This window comes from Diaphorina citri, unplaced genomic scaffold, assembly GCF_000475195.1.
Source record: "Diaphorina citri unplaced genomic scaffold, Diaci psyllid genome assembly version 1.1 scaffold558, whole genome shotgun sequence".
Lineage (NCBI taxonomy): Eukaryota > Metazoa > Arthropoda > Insecta > Hemiptera > Psyllidae > Diaphorina > Diaphorina citri.
The window spans coordinates 117165-135857 of NW_007377992.1; the positions used below are offsets into that span (position 1 = coordinate 117165).

The window sequence follows — 18693 nt, forward strand, 5'->3', positions numbered from 1 at the left end:
ATCATAAAATACTTAGCTAACCAATATTAAATCTCTAAATATGAAAATAACTTTTACTCTTCACTGGTTTGAAAAACATATTTAGAGATTTAAAATGAACCTTCACAAAGTTACTGAGTCTACGATCAATATGCTAGACCAATATTGACCAGGTAAATCGTGAAGATACGATTACAAAACCACAAATCAACTTGTCTCTAGAATTCAGAAGACTGGATAAACACGGGTTGTGCGAATTTTCTTTCACCGATATCGAAAATTAAATCCGGATGAAAGCGCGCAGGATGAAGTTCAATACAAAATGAAGGCAGATTTTTTGGAGCTTTTGCCTGGATTTTCATTTCTTTTACAAGTTCTAAGGGTGTGTCCACACATAGGCGACCGACCGTCGATCGATATCGACTGAACCGTTAACAACGCCTCCGATAACTTTTAAAATGTTAGATTCATCTCGTCAATCGACTCCTCGTCGACTATGTTTGAACATACAAGTTTAACAAGTTCCAACGGTGTAGTTTGCTCAAATTCATTCCAAGACCTACTATATGTTTTTTTTATTGCTTCAAGGGATGTCATGACTCAAGAATCAAGAAGAGCCAAGTCACAACTCAAGTATCAAGAAGAGCCAGGTCTACTTACACGGGTCTAACCTCATGATCCCGGAGCCGCGTTATGTCAGTGTGTCCCAGAGGCCATTTGATGGCTTGCTTCCTGCGGGCAGCCAACAGGGGAACCAGCTCAACGCCTCCCGTCAACATTTCCTGTCCAAATAGAGATACATAGTGCATTAGTATGAGGAAAAAATGGGGGGCATCATAAGAGCCGATTTTTTTTTTTTCTCGTTTGATCTTGTCTTGTACATATGACAACAAAGTCATCTGACACGTTTGGCAACACTGTATGTGTTGTTCTAAGATTTATAGGTTAGCGTCAGACATGTACTGCCAGTATCCTGTATCGTAACCTATTTCTGTCTGTCGTTCTTGAAAATATATAATCGTCTTTTTGTACATAATTATCTCCGTGTAATTTTTTGAAAACTACTACCTATACCTATCAAGGCCACCTCAACAAAACAGATCTTGCTGAAATTTAACAGCTTCTAACTCTGGACTGGTACGGAGTAAATATTTCAAATAATAGTGAAAATAGTGGGAAATTTTGTTTTCTAACTAATAGACAAATCCCCGATGCACTCTGACGTGGAGTGACTGAGATATTACCGAAAAGAGAGACGGGTTTGGTCAAGTAATGTAGGCCTCGGCTCTCATGGGTTAAAGAGCTAAAAAAATTACCTATCAGACGGTAAAAACGTTGTTAGCCTTTGAAGTTCTGCAAAATATATATGCCTTTTTGGTTCTCCTTATCAAGTTGACCCACAGAACTTATATATAATGACTGCTGAAACCCTCCAAGAGATTATATTGGGAATAAAGGGAGAACGGGCTCTAGTCTTGATTTTAAATCATTACATGAAAGTAAAATCAAAAAATCAAATCAAGAATAATAATAAACTGAATATTAAACAAATTAGGTAGGTACATATACATCGGTACTGATTTTCTTTAATCACGATCGAATAAACTACGGGCTAAAAAATTCCCGGAGGGACGGACCTAGGGTTTCCAGACGTCCGGGTTTTCCCGGACATGTCCGGGTTTTTACATGTTTGTCCGGCGTCCGGGGGGATTTTTGAAAATTATTTCTTCAAAATAAAATGATTCCTTGTTAAGTCATGATTTCGTTCATTTCGTGATCTATTATACCTAGGTAGGTACTATCTCTTTTGAGCTTATTGAATAATGGATATTAAAAAAGTTGGAATTTTGTTTTTACACAGTCGTTTTGTGTAAATATTAGGTAAGGTCGTGGGTCTACGTTTTTTTTTTCCCCACTAGACCTAGATGATATCAAATTAATAAAGTAAAAAGAATGTAAGTAAGAAACTTTGTTCCTTACGTGATTCGGACATTAGCTACATAACTACATATTCATGTAGAATTATCGTTAGAAGAAGCAGGAAAAGGAAAAACATCAATACCTAAATAAGTGGGTATTATATCTACATATTTTACAATAAAGGGTACCTCTATCTAAAGAAAAAACAAGGCAGAAATAAAGATTGGGTTTATGTAAGCGCTAGGCCGCGGGTTCGATTCCCGTCCGGGGCGGATTTTATCCTGATGGGATAATGTTCGTTCTCGGAACGGCTGGCTTTCATAGGTATATAATAATGTGGAATAGAATAATTGCAGGTACATAATATGTAGGTATTACACACATCTTCAACTTGATAAGAAAATAATAATAGATCCAAAATTCAGATTCATCCGGACTAATTTTAAGCTTGTAGTTTTATTCTTACAGGATAAACCAAAAGTCTTGGACAAATCCAGAATTCATTAAGGACAAGCAACAGTTAACTTATGACTTCTTCTTTTCCCGTGTTCAGACGGGGTCGGAGTTTTTCGTCAGACTCTCAATCAGCCTATTAGGGTAATCGCTTTTCGGCTGATATTTGGTTTTGGCTACAAAATTTTACGAGTGGATGCCCTTAGCACTCAACCCTTGCTAATTCTTTAGCAAGGGGAATTTCAGGCTGGAATGGTCCCTGCTCCTTGTTTAAAGTAATCTGGTGTGAACATCACACGACTTTCCTTATCCTATTGAATGATGCTTATTTGAGTGTTCTTTGAATGAAGAGTAGGTAATAATGTAGAATAGAATAATTGCAGGTACATAATATGTAGGTATTACACACATCTTCAACTTGAAAAGAAAATAATAATAGATCCAAAATTCAGACTCATCCGGCTTGTAGTTTTATTCTTACAGGATAAACCAAAAGTCTTGGACAAATCCAGAATTTATTAAGGACAAGCAACAGTTAACTTATGACTTCTTCTTTTCCCGTGTTCAGACGGGGTCGGAGTTTTTCGTCAGCCTCTCAATCAGCCCTATTAGGGTAATCGCTTTTCGGCTGATATTTGGTTTTGGCTACAAAATTTTTCGAGTGGATGCCCTTAGCACTCAACCCTTGCTAATTCTTTAGCAAGGGGAATTTCAGGCTGGAATGGTCCCTGCTCCTTGTTTAAAGTCCCACAGCCAGACTAGGCTGGTCTACACCCTGTTTAAGGGTCCCCCAGCAGACCCTGTTTATCTAGTGACTTCTGAATTATTCTGAGGATGTGTGAATGAGACTACCTATTCTAGTTGGCACGGTAATGTATTCGGAACCAGGAGGTCACGGGTTCGATATTATTGTGAGAACTTTTTTTTCGCCCCGAGTTATTGAATTCACGAATGTTGTTCACGTGTAGTACCTACTGCTAAGAGAAATTTTATGTAATAAAGTAGATATTTTATTGCATGTACCTACATACCTACATAGAGACAGGTATATTTTTAGTCCTGTTCATTACCTATAAAGTACGTAAGTACCTATGTAGGTAGACGTTCTTGCACCCGTGTGAACAATTGAGTTTTATTGATCAAGTTATACCTAGGTATTTACCTAACTACATTTAGGTACATAACTACATACTATTTTTTATTAATATTATTATTATTATTTTTTTTTTTAATCAAGGTGTTCTTAATATCTAGGTATACGTCCAAGGTGTGTCCAAACATAGTCCACCGGCTGTCAATCGACATCGATTATCGATTCCCAATAAATTCACATCGATATCGATCGACGGCCGTCGACTTTGTATGGACAAACCTTAAGTTCGTTCTTTCAGTTCGTTCCCAGCAGGACTTTTAGTTCTGTCTTAGCAGGTTCTATTCCAGCCCGGGGTGAACTTTAATAGGTACTTACGATCGACGGTCGTCGACTTTGTATGGACAAACCTTAAGTTCGTTCCCAGCAGGACTTTTAGTTCTGTCTTAGCAGGTTCTATTCCAGCCCGGGGTGAACTTTAATAGGTACTTACCTCTCTCGTTTGTCCAATCTTCATGCCGTCAATACTGGGTAGTTTGTGTTTGTTCTGCGGGTCTTCTAGTTGCTGCTTGATTTTCTGCAACACGTGCTCGTCGGACCAACCCTGTAGATAGTGATGATAGGAAATCATACAATGTGTTACTTTTCTATACCCATTATGGTTCTAAGTTGACAGTCTAAATAAATATACTAAAAGAAAAGAAATGTACATATTTGTGGTTAATTTGTATTATGAAGAAGGTTTATGGGGGTAAGGAAAGGAAAAATAAGATCAGGATGGATGAAGAATTTGACAAGAATGCGTTGATTTCAGAAACCCCTTCATATGATAGGAAATCATACAATGTGTTACTTTTCTATACCCATTATGGTTCTAAGTTCACAGTCTAAATATAGGTACTAAAAGAAAAGAAATGTACTTAGGTATTTGTGGTTAATTTATATTATGAAGGTTTATGGGGGTAAGGAAAGGAAAAATAAGATCAGGATGGATGAAGAATTTGACAAGAATGCGTTGATTTCAGAAACCCCTTCAACTATGTTTGGACACACCTTAAAAAACCGAAGGGCCCAGCTAAAAGCCAAAAAGTTTGAATGAAAGTTTTACCAAGGAATATTCAAAGTTGAACCCGAGTTTTCGTGCTGGGGTGCCGGTGTTGGGGGCTTTTTTGAGCCTCGCAGGTGTAACGGATTTGACCAGCTAGGGGAGGTGACAAAAGAAAAATAACCGGACAGAGAAAACACACAACAATGATAATAATTACATTACTTAAGGTAGAAGGTAGAAACACAGTGCAATAGTCCTAAACAAAGGTGGACGCGGTACACAAGGGATCAAGAAGAGACCGCCTTAACATAATAAGGTAGAAACACATTACCATCACGTGACGTGAGCTCAAGAGGAGTCAGAAAAAGTGTAGTCAAAAAATTTCCCATAATATTGTAGGCAATCTCGTTCAGGACATCCACACTACGTGAGGTCCAGTGACGTGACGTGTGTTTCTACCGTTTTACTCTCCAAAGCCCCATTCTCAATGAATAAATTCGGGCAATAACCTAGGAGGCACAATTGTTTTTATTTTTAATAATTTTTCTGAAGATGGTTTAGGTCAAAACTAACCATTGTTGTTGGTGACCCTAGGTCTTAAAAAAAGTGGTTTCCAAGATAAAGGTAAAAGATATTTATAACTAACTACATAAACTAAGTGATAACTGTGATACAAAGAGAAAATTCACCAAATTACAATAGGTCGGTGATTCATAAAGGTGAGCTGAAAGAAGCAAGGTTTTCAGGGGTTGTTGTTCAGATTGGAGTATTTTTGCAGAACTTAACTCTCTACCTCTACCCGTTGTGCTATTGACAAATAGGAAATATTTCAAAGGCCAGACTCTGCCGGAAATAATAGCTCTTTATAGCTAACTAAATTTTTTTGTTGATCCACCCAGGATACTTTCCCCAACAGTTGAACCACCCTGTCTACTAGTGTGGAAATAAAGAGGAAATCTTGGTAGTATCATACCAGGTTGTAGAGTAGACGTAACTCTCTGCAGGTTAAAGCGTTACCTCTGGAACCAATTGCTAATCATTTCAGCATCATAGGAGTTTCCTTTATACAGGGTGTCTCAAGATATTGAAATCACGCGAAAAGTATAGGTAAAGGGGACTACACATTAGACTGACCGAACTGCATTGGACCATTCTCCGGACCAAAATTTGGCCCAGTGGACCAAATTTATACCGCCCCATCAGACCACTGGTCTAATCCGGGAGAAATCAAAACGCATTTGATTTTTAGTCTGGCGAACCATCTTTCCGGATCAATGAGTAGTGTTACTTGGACCGTCGCTCGTCGGACTGAAAACGTTAGCATTTTTCGAGTTATTTGCAATATTGTTTCGACACCCTGTATTTAATTATATTCACTTGTTGCATTACGTTCATTGTTTGGAGTGTCTGCCAATATTGTCCTAATTTCGACAGCAATAAGCAGATTTACAGGAGGGGAATTGCCTTATGGACGGTTCTTTTCTGATTATTGACCGAACAAAGTGAAGGTCTACGTTTTAACTCGACAGTTTTGCATTTGGTTTGACTCGTGTAAGTTCAGCCATTGAAACCAAGTGTCTAACCGTCTATAAGGCCACTCACTCTATTTTGTCATAACACTCATAACAGTGAAGTACCTAACCTAGGTAGGTATTATATACCTATAAAATAAAAGTACCTAACCTAGGTATGTAGGTACCTACATAATTCTATGTATTAGATATGTACCTAGGTAGGTACATATCTATAAATTTTATTCTCAAAGAGGCGAGGGGACAGATGTGTTTTAATTGAACACATTTTTTTTTTTTCCTTTCTAATTGAACGAAAAGTGATTTCTTATTTTTTCTTTAATTTGTCTGTCTGTTCCTTTCGCCATAACTGTTTGTCCGATTTTGATAAAAGTTGACCAAAAGGTTCAACATAAACTAAATCGTTTCAAGATTGCTCACTCAGGGTTAATCATTTCAGACGGCCCACTCGAATTTAATTGGTAACCCTTCTGGTCTTAATCCCATGTTGGTGGGATGTAACGAGCGTAAAATTAGCCTCAAATGGGGGAAAGCTTACGTAATCTCTCACTGAATTTTTCAACAGAAGCCAAAAATAAACAAGACAAGTATCAAATTTGATATTTTTTCAATTAAAAACAAATTAATATTTCAAGTTTATCAATAAATCATTCAATAAAATTACCAAGTCATCTGTTGATTAATTTAATTCAATAAAATTAATTTATTGCCAGATAGGCTGTAGTTTTACGACCTAGGCTACAATTTCCCTGAGATCTCTTGTAGGTACCTACTTTGGTAGGTACTTGGAGTCTTTCTACTCTCGAGAGGTCTAGATAGGTATAACTTCTAAGTAGGTATTATAACTAGCTAGTACTAAATTAAATAGCTATGTATTACCAACAGGTTACAGGTGTTACCTACCTATCTAGTACCTACCTTCCTACAGAACTATGGATCATGCTTTTTAGTCCGTCCTTCCTTTATTATTACAATAGTAATAAAAAGGTATAAGGGACGGACTATTGTATTCGCTTCGGTGTCGTCGTAAATCTATGTTGTCGAGGCAGTGTGGACGTGTCAGTCGACATCAATCGATGGTAAGATTATCTCGGTATATAACTGCTAAGATTTTTAGAGAAGGGGAGTTTATCCCTCCATTCGGAGACAAGCTAAGTTGCCTTTTCCTTTCAGAATATCCCCTCTTCTGAAGCTCGTTTCTCCCTCCTATGGTTTAGTACAGGTGCTATTACGCCAAAAGAGGAGAAACGAGCTTCGGAAAATGGGGAAATTGCAAAACGAAAATACAGCTCTACCAGTCTACCCGGCTCTTTATATTAACCTCACCCAGTCTGAGTGGGGTCGGGACAGCACGCGATTGTCCAGATGATCAGCCATCCGGATACCAACTACGCCTTACTATGTACGTTCAACTATTGGGAACTGGTGCATTCAAAGTACTATCCCCGCTGACTACACTACCTAGGTTAGCTCTCAGACCAGCCGCCCCTTATTAGATACACCTGGCAGGTATACCTGACACCAGATGAGCACACACTATCAGGTAGACCTGACAAGTCCGTCTGTCAGGTCTCCCTGATACCTGATGAGCACACAATATCTGGTAGACCGATCAGGTGTACCTGTCGTCAGGTCTAAGTAATAGTGAGTGGCTGGTCTCAGACACTTCTTTCATAGACACACGAGTAGACGTAAGAAAGAGCCTTCGAGTATTGGTGCAATATTTGTCTGCTATATGAAAATTGTGAAACGCTTCTACTAAAATCTATAAAACCACAAATAACTTAATCTGAAGTGTTCGCTCGCAATTTACGTGTGATGTGATGAAAACATATTGGTTTAAAATCACGAAATTTACTGAAATAACATTTGCATTTAGCAATCTACAATCGACATACCTATAGGTAGGTATCTACTATCTATGTGCTCTGTGGTTGAGGGGTGCAATTTTTCATTTATCTTTCAAAATAAACACCTAGGTAATGTCTGAATATCTGAGAGCTATCGGACTATAGACTTTTAATAAGAAGATTGATAGAGGGAACTGTAACTGCTAAGGTCTTATCGTCCCGAGTAGGCGGGTAGTTTGTCGACGAATGGAGGGTAACATCCCCATCACTAAGGACTTCAGGTGTATTTATTTATTATGGGACTGGTTGCTCCTCTCCCAAGAGAGTATGCAATTAACACTGCGACCTCTGTAGATCTATTGTGACCAGTATTTTTTCCCCTGCCCAAGCTGCTATACCCTGGCCTTGATGGAACCTAGAAGTACCCTCACTGGTATATTTCAACCTCCCCAGTTTCTCTAAAATTAACCTGCAGCACCTCTAAAGAGTCCGCATACTCAGGTTTATTCCAGAGAAAAGCTGTGAGTCCATAGACTATCCCATTAAGAGGATACCAAGAGGTGTCATCAAGGCCAGAGAGCTAGCTAAGGGCCCCTAAATTGTAGGGGTCAGATGAGGGATATTCAGGTACATAATTATGTCGTTGTACCCAACTTCCTGAGACGGACTTGACCATAGTCCCATTCAGGTACCCTCAAAAGAGCCAGTGTTATTGTCTGTGGCTTCACAGGGCTGGCTTTGGCCTTGATTTCGGGACGATAAGACCATAGCAGTTACAGTTCTCTCTGTCAAACCTCTTAAAAAAAAGGCAGAAATAAAGTAAGGGCTGGAAATAATCAATAAAAGCTAGCTTTTAAAATCATAAAAAGAAGAACCACGACTTAAAAAAAAAGCGGTTAGCAAAACAAAGCGACTGAGACAGCAAAGCGCTTAAAAGCCATCTGAAAAAGCGGCATTGGGATTCAGGTATTAGGGAGATACCGGTCAAACCAGCTGAAAAAAGCGCCCCATCTGAGGCCACCACCAAGGGAAGCTAAAATAAAAAGAAATTGGCAGCCCAGCTAAAAAAGAAGAAGTTTCCGGTATCAAAAGCCAACGAAAAGCGGTCAGGCGAACTTAAAAGAAAGAAAGAAAGAAACAGGCCAGCTTTTTTGGCCAGCTAATAGAAAGGGGCAGCCCATCTAAAGGTGTGTCCACACATAGTCGTCGGCCGTCGATCGATGTGAATTTATTGTGAATCGATGTGGATCGGCGTCGATCGACTATCAGGTGTAACACTGTTATAAAATGTCGTTAATTCCCTAAGGAACAAAAAACAAAGCCGATCGTACTAAAAATACGTGAGAAATTAAAATAAGTGAAGCAATATAGCTGTATAATTTGGACAGCAATAAGCAGAAAAGACCATTCATAAGGTCAGATGGGGATACAGCGACGATGACAAACGTACCTATCTGCAAAGCAACCTAGGATGAGGCATCACACCTACTGCCCAGATCTAGAGATCATCTGTACAGTGGATGACTTAGCATCGGTCAACGAAGAAGCAACCAACGTGTCGTGTCGCAACATTGGAAAGGATCAATTTAGTCATAACCGGACACGGAAAGTAAGTAAGTAAGGGAAATTGCCTTATGGATGGTCCTTTTCTGCTCAATGCTGTCCAATTTTTTGGTCTACAAAACCAGAAAAAAAGAACAAAACGTGGAGATGATGTCACTTACCATTTTCCGATCATGAATCTCGTTCAGCCTCATTCTTTCTGCGGCCATCAACTTCTTCTCCTGAATCAGATCGTCTGCGGAATTGCGGAAAAGAGGATACAATAGAAATTAGCATATTAGAGTGTTAAGAGTGAGACTCAGTCATCGTGGATAACGGACATCCGGAAACAACGGAGTTTGTAGAAATCCAGATACATCAGGTAAAATGGATAGCGGACAACCAAATGGAGCAGTAATTGCTGGATTACACAAGGCCTGTAGGCAGTCCAGCTACTGGCCTCGTGTAAACAATAGGTACTGGAGTCTGGTAACATTCCCATCCAGTTGGACAAAATGTACTTCTGCTCAATCACAAATAGGTACAATTTATTTATTGATACTGCACAAAATGCTCGTCTGAAATGTTACTGGATTCCAGTGGTGTTTCAAAGAGGCCAGTAGCTGGATTGCCTATACTGGCCTCTTGAAATTCGACCATAATGGCCGGTTTTATCACCGAGAGTTCACACAGTGCACAGTGTCAAGGCAAGGGTTTTGACATCAATCACGTCACTTATTTGATTTACACAGGCCAGTATTTCTTGAACTCTGGATTGGCTGAAAACTCTCTGTGGTAAAAGCGGGCATTATACTGTTCCGTATTTTAGAACACGGTCAAACTTTGGCGGAGCGGAGCGCTCCTTAATAAAGAAACTACTTTAACACAAAGTAAATAGAACATTTTTTTTTTTTTTTTTAGATGTTTTGACAGAGGGAACTGTAACTGCTATGGTCTTATCGTCCCGAAAATCGAAGAGAGAAGGAAGACAGGATAGGAGAAAACCAGCCGGTCCGAGAACGAACATTATCCTATCAGGATAAAATCCGCCCCGGGCGGGAATCGAACCCGCGGCCTAGCGCTTACAAGGCAGACGCACTACCAACTAAGCTAACTAGGCTGGCAATAAAACACTTTACTTACATCAAAAAGGTAGAAATCCCCGTTGTAATCAGACGGAGGCAATGAAGATTTCGTACTTTATGTTATAGAAAAGTTCTTACCGGGTCCCTTATTCAGAAAGGATCTATCCAATTAACATATGGTAGGATTCCCTCACACTGGATTCAAGGAATGGAGAATCCGTATTCTAGGATATAGAAAGTACTCAGGCAATGGTATCCTACACACTGAGACAGCTCAGACAGATTGGAGAGAAAACTCCTAGGCCAAGAAGGAAATCGAGGAGTGAACAAAATCCAGAAAGTGAAACTCAGCTCGGCTCAATGATTGCTGATAAATCTCTCAGATGAATTTTTTCATTCACGGTAAATCACGTGACGTACTTCTTACGGCCATCCGTATTGCGTCGCATCCGGTGCCGTTTGCCTTGGGATCCAGCTTCTTAATTAAGGGGTCCAGAATTAGATAGGTAACTACATATTTATGTCTCCCCTAATTTAAGTAAAACTGCCTTAGTACTCTTACTAGTAAAATGTTTCGATGAGGAACCTCCCTTGTTGGAGTTAGTCCGGGGCCCCCTTAAGTTACCCCCTTAAGTTGCCAAAATCAAGTACGGAGAGCAAAAAAAATATATATTTATATAAAAAAAAATGCTAGATTGTTGCAAAAACATTTCTAAACTATTGAGCAACAGTTTCTAATGATAATGTTGGTGGTGGGTACTTAGGCTTAAGAAACTTCAGAATTCTGATTCCTTCTCCGTGTCCTCCTACGGAATATTGAGACAGCTGATATTCTCTTTCGTCCCCCCTGACAGAACTCATTCCTAAGGAGCTACGCCCAGTGGCGTGTGACAAGTCGTGCTAGAGTGGAAACGTTACAAGTCACTGAGTCACTCGTGCCTAATGACTGATTAGGTGTATGCCAACTTATGCCAATTCCGAGCCTACCAGTTCATTAATTTACTTAACGGTGAAAACCCTTTCAACACCTACATAATATTTATATCAGGTATTTAGGTGCATACAGGATGTCTGGCTGGGGGACATTAAACAGGGAATAGGAGCAGCTTAGTCTGGCTGGGAGACTTTAAACAGGGAGTATAGGTGCCAGTCCTTAACTAGGGTGATTGCTTTGAGGTGATATTCGGTTATGGCTACAAATTTCACAAGTGGATGCCCTTCGCACTCAACCTTTGCTGTTTCTTTAGCAAGGGGAATTCGGGCTGGTATATACTCCCTGTTTAAAGTCCCCCAGCCAGACTAAGCTGGTCTACTCCCTGTTTAATGTCCCCCCAGTCAGACAACTTCTTACTCTTACATCATGGTCCAATTATTATTAAGATTTCAGACTATTTAGTCTTAAACAATACCCAGGATACGTCTGATTCCATGATTGATGACTGTCCAATTAGATCGAAGGTATGCGTACTGCGTAGTGAAAGGCACTCAGATAGAGTACGAACTTGTAGGATTTCATGTCAATAACAATATTGTCATTTCCGTTAATTGATTTTTAATTTCAATTTGAGGATTTTCAGTGGGACACTCTCTAGTATCTCTTCTCTAAGAACCTCATTGACAATATTTTTATTGACCTGAAATTTCGGCTTCCTCTCTTATTACAACATCGACAGTGAGGGGCGTTGGCATTATTTGTTAAGTGGTGTTGTCTAGGTCGTTATACGAGACAATGAACTAACAAGAGTAAGTATACCTAACGAACTGAACATTCATGATAATATAATAGAATAATAGATAGAGGGAAGTGTAACTGCTGAGGTCTTATCGTCCCAAAGCGAAGAGAGTAGGAAGACAGGATTGGAGAAATCCAGCCGTACGGAGAATCTTTTGAAACCTAGACTGGGCTTCTTTGAAGAAGGAAATCTTTCTGATTTCTAGAGTTACGGATAGGTACATGGTATCTTACCAGCACTCCAGCAACACACGATTGCCCAAGTGGTAACCCATTTGGATACCAACCACGCGCAACTATTCTTAACTTCAATAATCAACCCTTCCCTGGCGGGTGCATCCAATGTGCTACTGTCCCTTGCTCTGGATTGGATTGAATTTGACTAAAATCATCACAGGACAGACAGGACTGGACGCACCTAAGTCAAAGAGCTGGCTCCTTCATTTGGATTCACTTCAACTGAAATAATTATAGATAAAGGACTCTACTCACCTAAGTCCTGTTTGTACTCTCTCTTCGATGCGGAGTCGTTCCTGTACCGCAGGTCCTCGTCGACAATATGGCGGGTAGGTCCGTAGAATTGAAACCGGAGCCACGGGTCTTCTTCCCGTTTGGTGCGGATTTTGCCGGACTTGGTGAGCTGCGGCGCGCCGCCCCCGGGCCGCCCGAATACGGTCACACTCTGACCCACTGTGGGCTGGAACAGGCGGAGAGAAGGACTTTCGGTAGTAATCGACACGGCACGGTTAGCCCAGTGGTAAGTGCTTCGAACCCAGAGGTCCCGGGTTCGAATACCACAATCGACAAAAATCTGCACTCGTTTTTCGATTGCAAAAATTTCAACGGGTTACTTTCTAGTGTTCTCGTGTTGACGCAGCACCTAAATGGGAAGTATTGTGTCTCTTATCGCCCACCTGATGAGGACATACTACGGGATGGGCATGCTACGACACAGAACACAAGCGTCTAATGTAGCAGCTGTTTCATTTTTACGAAATAAAAAGGGTGGTGAAACAGTTAAAACACTTATCAAAAAAGGAAAAAAAAAAAAAAAAAAAAAAAATTTGGGGGCTTGTAGACCAGTGTGAGGACAGTTCGGATACCTGATCTGAAATCGAATAGGCATGTAGGTTTGAAGGAAAACTTTTGATTGTGTCAGCAATTGCATGATCTTCCGCTACATCATCCCAAGTAGGAAACTGATACAGACATTGATGCAAAGGCAGACGATCTTTCGCAAATTCACTCCAAGTAAGAATATGATACAGAAATTGATGTTTTTTGTGCCTTGTTCATCCTACTTTTCTTAGTTTTCTCAATGTGAGGTGCAAAAATCGGGTTTTTTCCTTCTCCCGCTCTGGCAATGTTGGATTTTTGCGGAAATGCTATCATCAAGAATCCTGCCATAGGTCCACAAGTATTATAGTCTGGTGTTATCTGTTATAATGTTGCCTCAGCCACAGGTTCACAGGTGTTATAGTCTGGTGCTTTCTGTTAAAATGCTGCCTCAGCCATAGTTTTCATAAAGATTCTTCAGCTATAGTAATAGTTGTCATAAAGATGATTCAGCTTCCATCAATCCTCAGCAGATCCTGAATTCACCTTTACAATGCTCCTTAATCATCAGGATCAGAAGAGTGAGCACCATGGCTCATTTGTTGAGCGCCTTACATGCCGCTACTCACTATCAGGTCTCCGGAAATGAGGAGTTTGTATATTCCAAGATGCTTCAGCTTACCTTGATCTTCAGCGGGTCCTGAAGTTACCTTTACAAAGCTCTCCAATCATTAGGATCAGAAGAGTGAGCACCATGGCTCATTTGTTGAGCGCCTTACATGCCGCTACTCACTATCAGGTCTCCGGAAATGAGGAGCTCCGGTGATTTGAGGTGTTGATAGGATATACATGTGTTTTCCCATGCTGTCAGTAGTGATTAGGTTCCATAGTTGACCTGAGGCTGTTTGGATTTGTGTTTTGGCCATGCTGGGATCTTTGACCGGTTGTCAAATACTTGGCAGCCCGACAAACTAAGTAGCGAAGACTTCCACTGAAATAACCAAGAGTATAAATGACCGTACTATGATACTATGAATAGTAACATTATCAGGTTTTGATATTGTTATTAACTTCTTGAAGATGGTTACCTGAAGAATGTGCCGTTTTCCTTAAATAGTTCAAAGGCGAATCGTCTGAAAAAAACATTAGTCAGGTCGGTCGGTCGTCTCTAAGCGAGTCCCCTGGTTGATTTTGTAAAAAAAAAACCTCTCACTTTGATGGTGTGACGATTTATTTTGGTACTTTTAAATCCGTACGAAAATGAAGGTATCTTACTTCCTTAATTGTCAAGTAGGAAACTGATACAGACATTGATGCAAAGGCAGACGATCTTTCGCAAATTCACTCCAAGTAAGAATATGATACAGAAATTGATGCGGAGAGCAAAGGCAGACGAAAAGATGTTGCCGAGTAGCCGAGCACCTTTAAGAAATTTTAAAATACCTCTTCACGGAGTACAGATCTTTTGATGAAACCACTACTTAGCAATCATGAATCAATACAATAATATCATACTAATTACTAATTATTATTTATAGAGGTCTATGAAATGACTACTAATCCAACAAACACTTTCCACAAATCATGAGATGTCGAGATGAGACATTTCATACGCGGAGATTCACACTTTCCAAAGATCCATACAACCCGCAAAGATGACATGAAGAAGACTTCTAATTTATTAGCTGATATAATGTGATGACCAGTAAATCCAGTGATGAGTCGAGACCCAACGAGAGATTACCATTTCTACAGTTCATACACACATCGTTTTTATTCAAATCTGACGTCATATCAAGAGAAATTTAGAAAAATGTAGAAAAAACTATTTAATTAATTCAGAATTAATTAAAGTGTGGAGAAAACTAGATTAAACACCATTATACCTACTGCAGTAAAATGATCATGATCAGTTTGTATTATGATCATACTGTGTGATTCATGGTAAAGTTTTTATTAGTGAAACGAGTTTTTTTTTTAACCTAGCCTACATTAAGGTTGATAGTGAGGTACTCTATCATTTACGTTCAGATATAACCCGAGGTTACGATGAACCAGACAAAAACTAGAAGCAACGCGTCTCTACGGTTCCTAATACTGCTTGAAAATAAGGTTACTTTCATATTTTTCTAAATTGAAATTGCTGATTGTTAAATTTGAAACACACTTCCACTGAAATAATCAAGAGTATGAATGACCGTACTATGATTCTATGAATAGTAACATTATCAGATTTTGATATTGTTATTAACTTCTTGAAGATGGTTACCTGAAGAATGTACCGTTTTCCTTGAATAGTTCAAAGGCGAATCGTCAGAGTTAAACATTAGTCAGGTCGGTCGATCGTCTCTAAGCGAGTCCCCTGGTTGATTTTGTAAAAAAACCTCTCACTTTGATGGTGTGACGATTTATTTTGGTACTTTTAAATCCGTACGAAAATGAAGGTATCTTACTTCCTTAATTGTTTTCTAGTTTCTTCTTCGTAAAAAAGCTGCTATTCATGCTACTAACCTAGCCTACATAGGAATGGGCTGGAGTGGGCCTCCCAAAACGAATGAACGTGTCGTAACAATACGTAGACTAAACAATGAAATCATTAGAAATAATGGAAATCTTTTTCATAAAGTTATTAAATTCTTGAGAGGAGATACGCCATGCGCCCAACTTTTTTTTCTTCTGGAAACGTATAAAATTTGAATTTTTTCCCCCATATTTTTCGTTTTGGTTGTCTAATTGTCTATTTTGGATTTGTATGTTGAGATTTTACAACATGAACATGATGTCTCATAAGCGTAAACATGTTCATGTACATAATATATCACATTAACATGTGTGTATGCTGAATTCGCAATAATTAAGATCTGCAAACAGAGTATTGTAGCCCGGAGAAGCTGTGTCGAAGATTTTGCTGCCATATATCACACTTGGAGTTATGGTGAGGAACAGGTTGTTGTTTAGCGGATATAGTAGTTTTTCATGTTGATAAATTGGCTCTCCGCAAGATTTATTCAAATGGTTGGAATAGAAGTCTAGAAAGGAAATGGGTTAAGTGTAAGGTCTTGCCCCCAATCAAATTGAAGATTATAGAAAGAAAATATACTTGAATTGAATTTCTGAAGTATTCGTACATGTCTATTGAAACTGCAAGTACACCATTTTCAGCGACAGGTACATGATTTTCAAGTTCTGCGGACATGAAATTTCATTGTTAACAATGCCAATGATACGAGGATCAACAAGTGCAACTCCACACGCTAATGCGTTACCGACCAGCACATAACTTTCCCCTTAGCCCATTTCTTTTTCCTTTCTAAACCATTGGATTTTGAAAATGTTCATCAACAACATCATGGCCGGGTGATTCTTCAAGTTCTTTGTCCGACGAAGTTTCGGATACGGTCTACATGTCTTGAAACTGCAAGTACACCATTTTCAGTATGGAACCACTCCAAGCTTCGATGGGTTCCCTCATTATAAAATCTGATCACACGCACGCGCCTGTTTCATTTCATATTCCTCATGTTTCACCTGTGATCCTATTACACATCACAATGCTTGCAACACTTTGATAGTCATAAAAAGAAAACACTTCGTCCAACATCATTCCAGAGGGCAACGTGCTCATGATGCTTGAGTAATTATTGCCCCTTTAATAGTTTGTTTTTTGTGCCTTGTTCATCCTACTTTTCTTACTTTTCGTTCAATGTGAGGTGCAAAAATCGCGTATTTTCCTTCTCCCCCTCTGGCATTGTTGGATTTTTGCGGAAATGCTATCATCAAGAATCCTGCCATAGGTCCACAAGTTAGTATTATAGTCTGGTGTTATCTGTTATAATGTTGCCCCAGCCACAGGTGTTGTAGTCTGGTGCTTTCTGTTATAATGCTGCCTCAGCCATAGTTTTCATAAAGATTCTTCAGCTATAGTAATAGTTGTCATAAACACGATTCAGCTTCCATCAATCCTCAGCAGATCCTGAATTCACCTTTAAAATGCTCCTTATTCATCAGGATCAGAAGAGTGAGCACCATGGCTCATTTGTTGAGCGCCTTACATGCCGCTACTCACTATCAGGTCTCCGGAAATGAGGACATTACGTGTTTGTATATTCCAAGATGCTTCAGCTTACCTTGATCTTCAGCGGGTCCTGAAGTTACCTTTACAAAGCTCTCCAATCATTAGGATCAGAAGAGTGAGCACCATGGCTCATTTGTTGAGCGCCTTACATGCCGCTACTCACTATCAGGTCTCCGGAAATGAGGAGCTCCGGTGATTTGAGGTGTTGATAGGATATACATGTGTTTTCCCATGCTGTCAGTAGTGATTAGGTTCCATAGTTGACCTGAGGCTGTTTGGATTTGTGTTTTGGCCATGCTGGGATCTTTGACCGGTTGTCAAATACTTGGCAGCCCGACAAACTAAGTAGCGAAGACTTCCACTGAAATAACCAAGAGTATAAATGACCGTACTATGATACTATGAATAGTAACATTATCAGGTTTTGATATTGTTATTAACTTCTTGAAGATGGTTACCTGAAGAATGTACCGTTTTCCTTGAATAGTTCAAAGGCGAATCGTCAGAAATAAACATTAGTCAGGTCGGTCGATCGTCTCTAAGCGAGTCCCCTGGTTGATTTTGTAAAAAAACCTCTCACTTTGATGGTGTGACGATTTATTTTGGTACTTTTAAATCCGTACGAAAATGAAGGTATCTTACTTCCTTAATTGTTTTCTAGTTTCTTCTTCGTAAAAAAGCTGCTATTCATGCTACTAACCTAGCCTACATTAAGGTTGATAGTGAGGTACTCTATCATTTACGTTCAGATATAACCCGAGGTTACGATGAACCAGACAAAAACTAGAAGCAACGCGTCTCTACGGTTCCTAATACTGCTTGAAAATAAGGTTACTTTCATATTTTTCTAAATTGAAATTGCTGATTGTTAAATTTGAAACATTATTAGGTTCTTGCTAGGAAATGAGGATGACTGTGTTTGCTTGTACACAAGTAAACACCGTAATTGATAGGTTCTACTGAAATACATGCTTGTATGTTATAACCTTACTACTACATTAGCTTGATGACTTGTTCGTGTGATACTGAGATCATGCTTTAGATCAGGAATTTGAAAGGGAGTTTTTTCACCTCTTACAACAAACCCTTTAGAGCAAAAGTTTCATAAAGTTTCTCACGGTATCTCCTTGTGGGTTGTGGCATAATCTACTCTTGCGACATTAAGGAAGAGAAGACAAGTGTTAGTTCAGTTAGATTTAGTAGGTGGTTATAGGCCTTGTCTTGAAATGCCTACTCTACAACAAATTCAAGGTCCAAGGTAGACATCTAATCCAGATTTATGATCTCCAAAGGACCAAGGCATTCGGGAATTTAATAAAAGCTTTAGAGTT

The 18693-nt window shown here is 39.4% G+C and overlaps 1 protein-coding gene across 1 annotated transcript in view; it reads right to left on the reverse strand.

The window, feature by feature from the left end:
• LOC103510095 overlaps positions 1-14213 on the reverse strand; it is a 35479-nt gene extending 21266 nt beyond the window's left edge. Inside the window, exons 1-7 of the mRNA XM_026824240.1 lie at positions 14081-14213; positions 13917-13987; positions 12724-12928; positions 9597-9670; positions 4551-4643; positions 3936-4046; positions 640-761 (exon numbers count right to left, since the gene is read on the reverse strand). Of these exons, the coding sequence (XP_026680041.1) occupies positions 640-761; positions 3936-4046; positions 4551-4643; positions 9597-9670; positions 12724-12928; positions 13917-13987; positions 14081-14213 (809 nt within the window). The remainder of the gene's footprint in view (positions 1-639; positions 762-3935; positions 4047-4550; positions 4644-9596; positions 9671-12723; positions 12929-13916; positions 13988-14080) is intronic.
• Positions 14214-18693: the final 4480 nt, after the last annotated feature.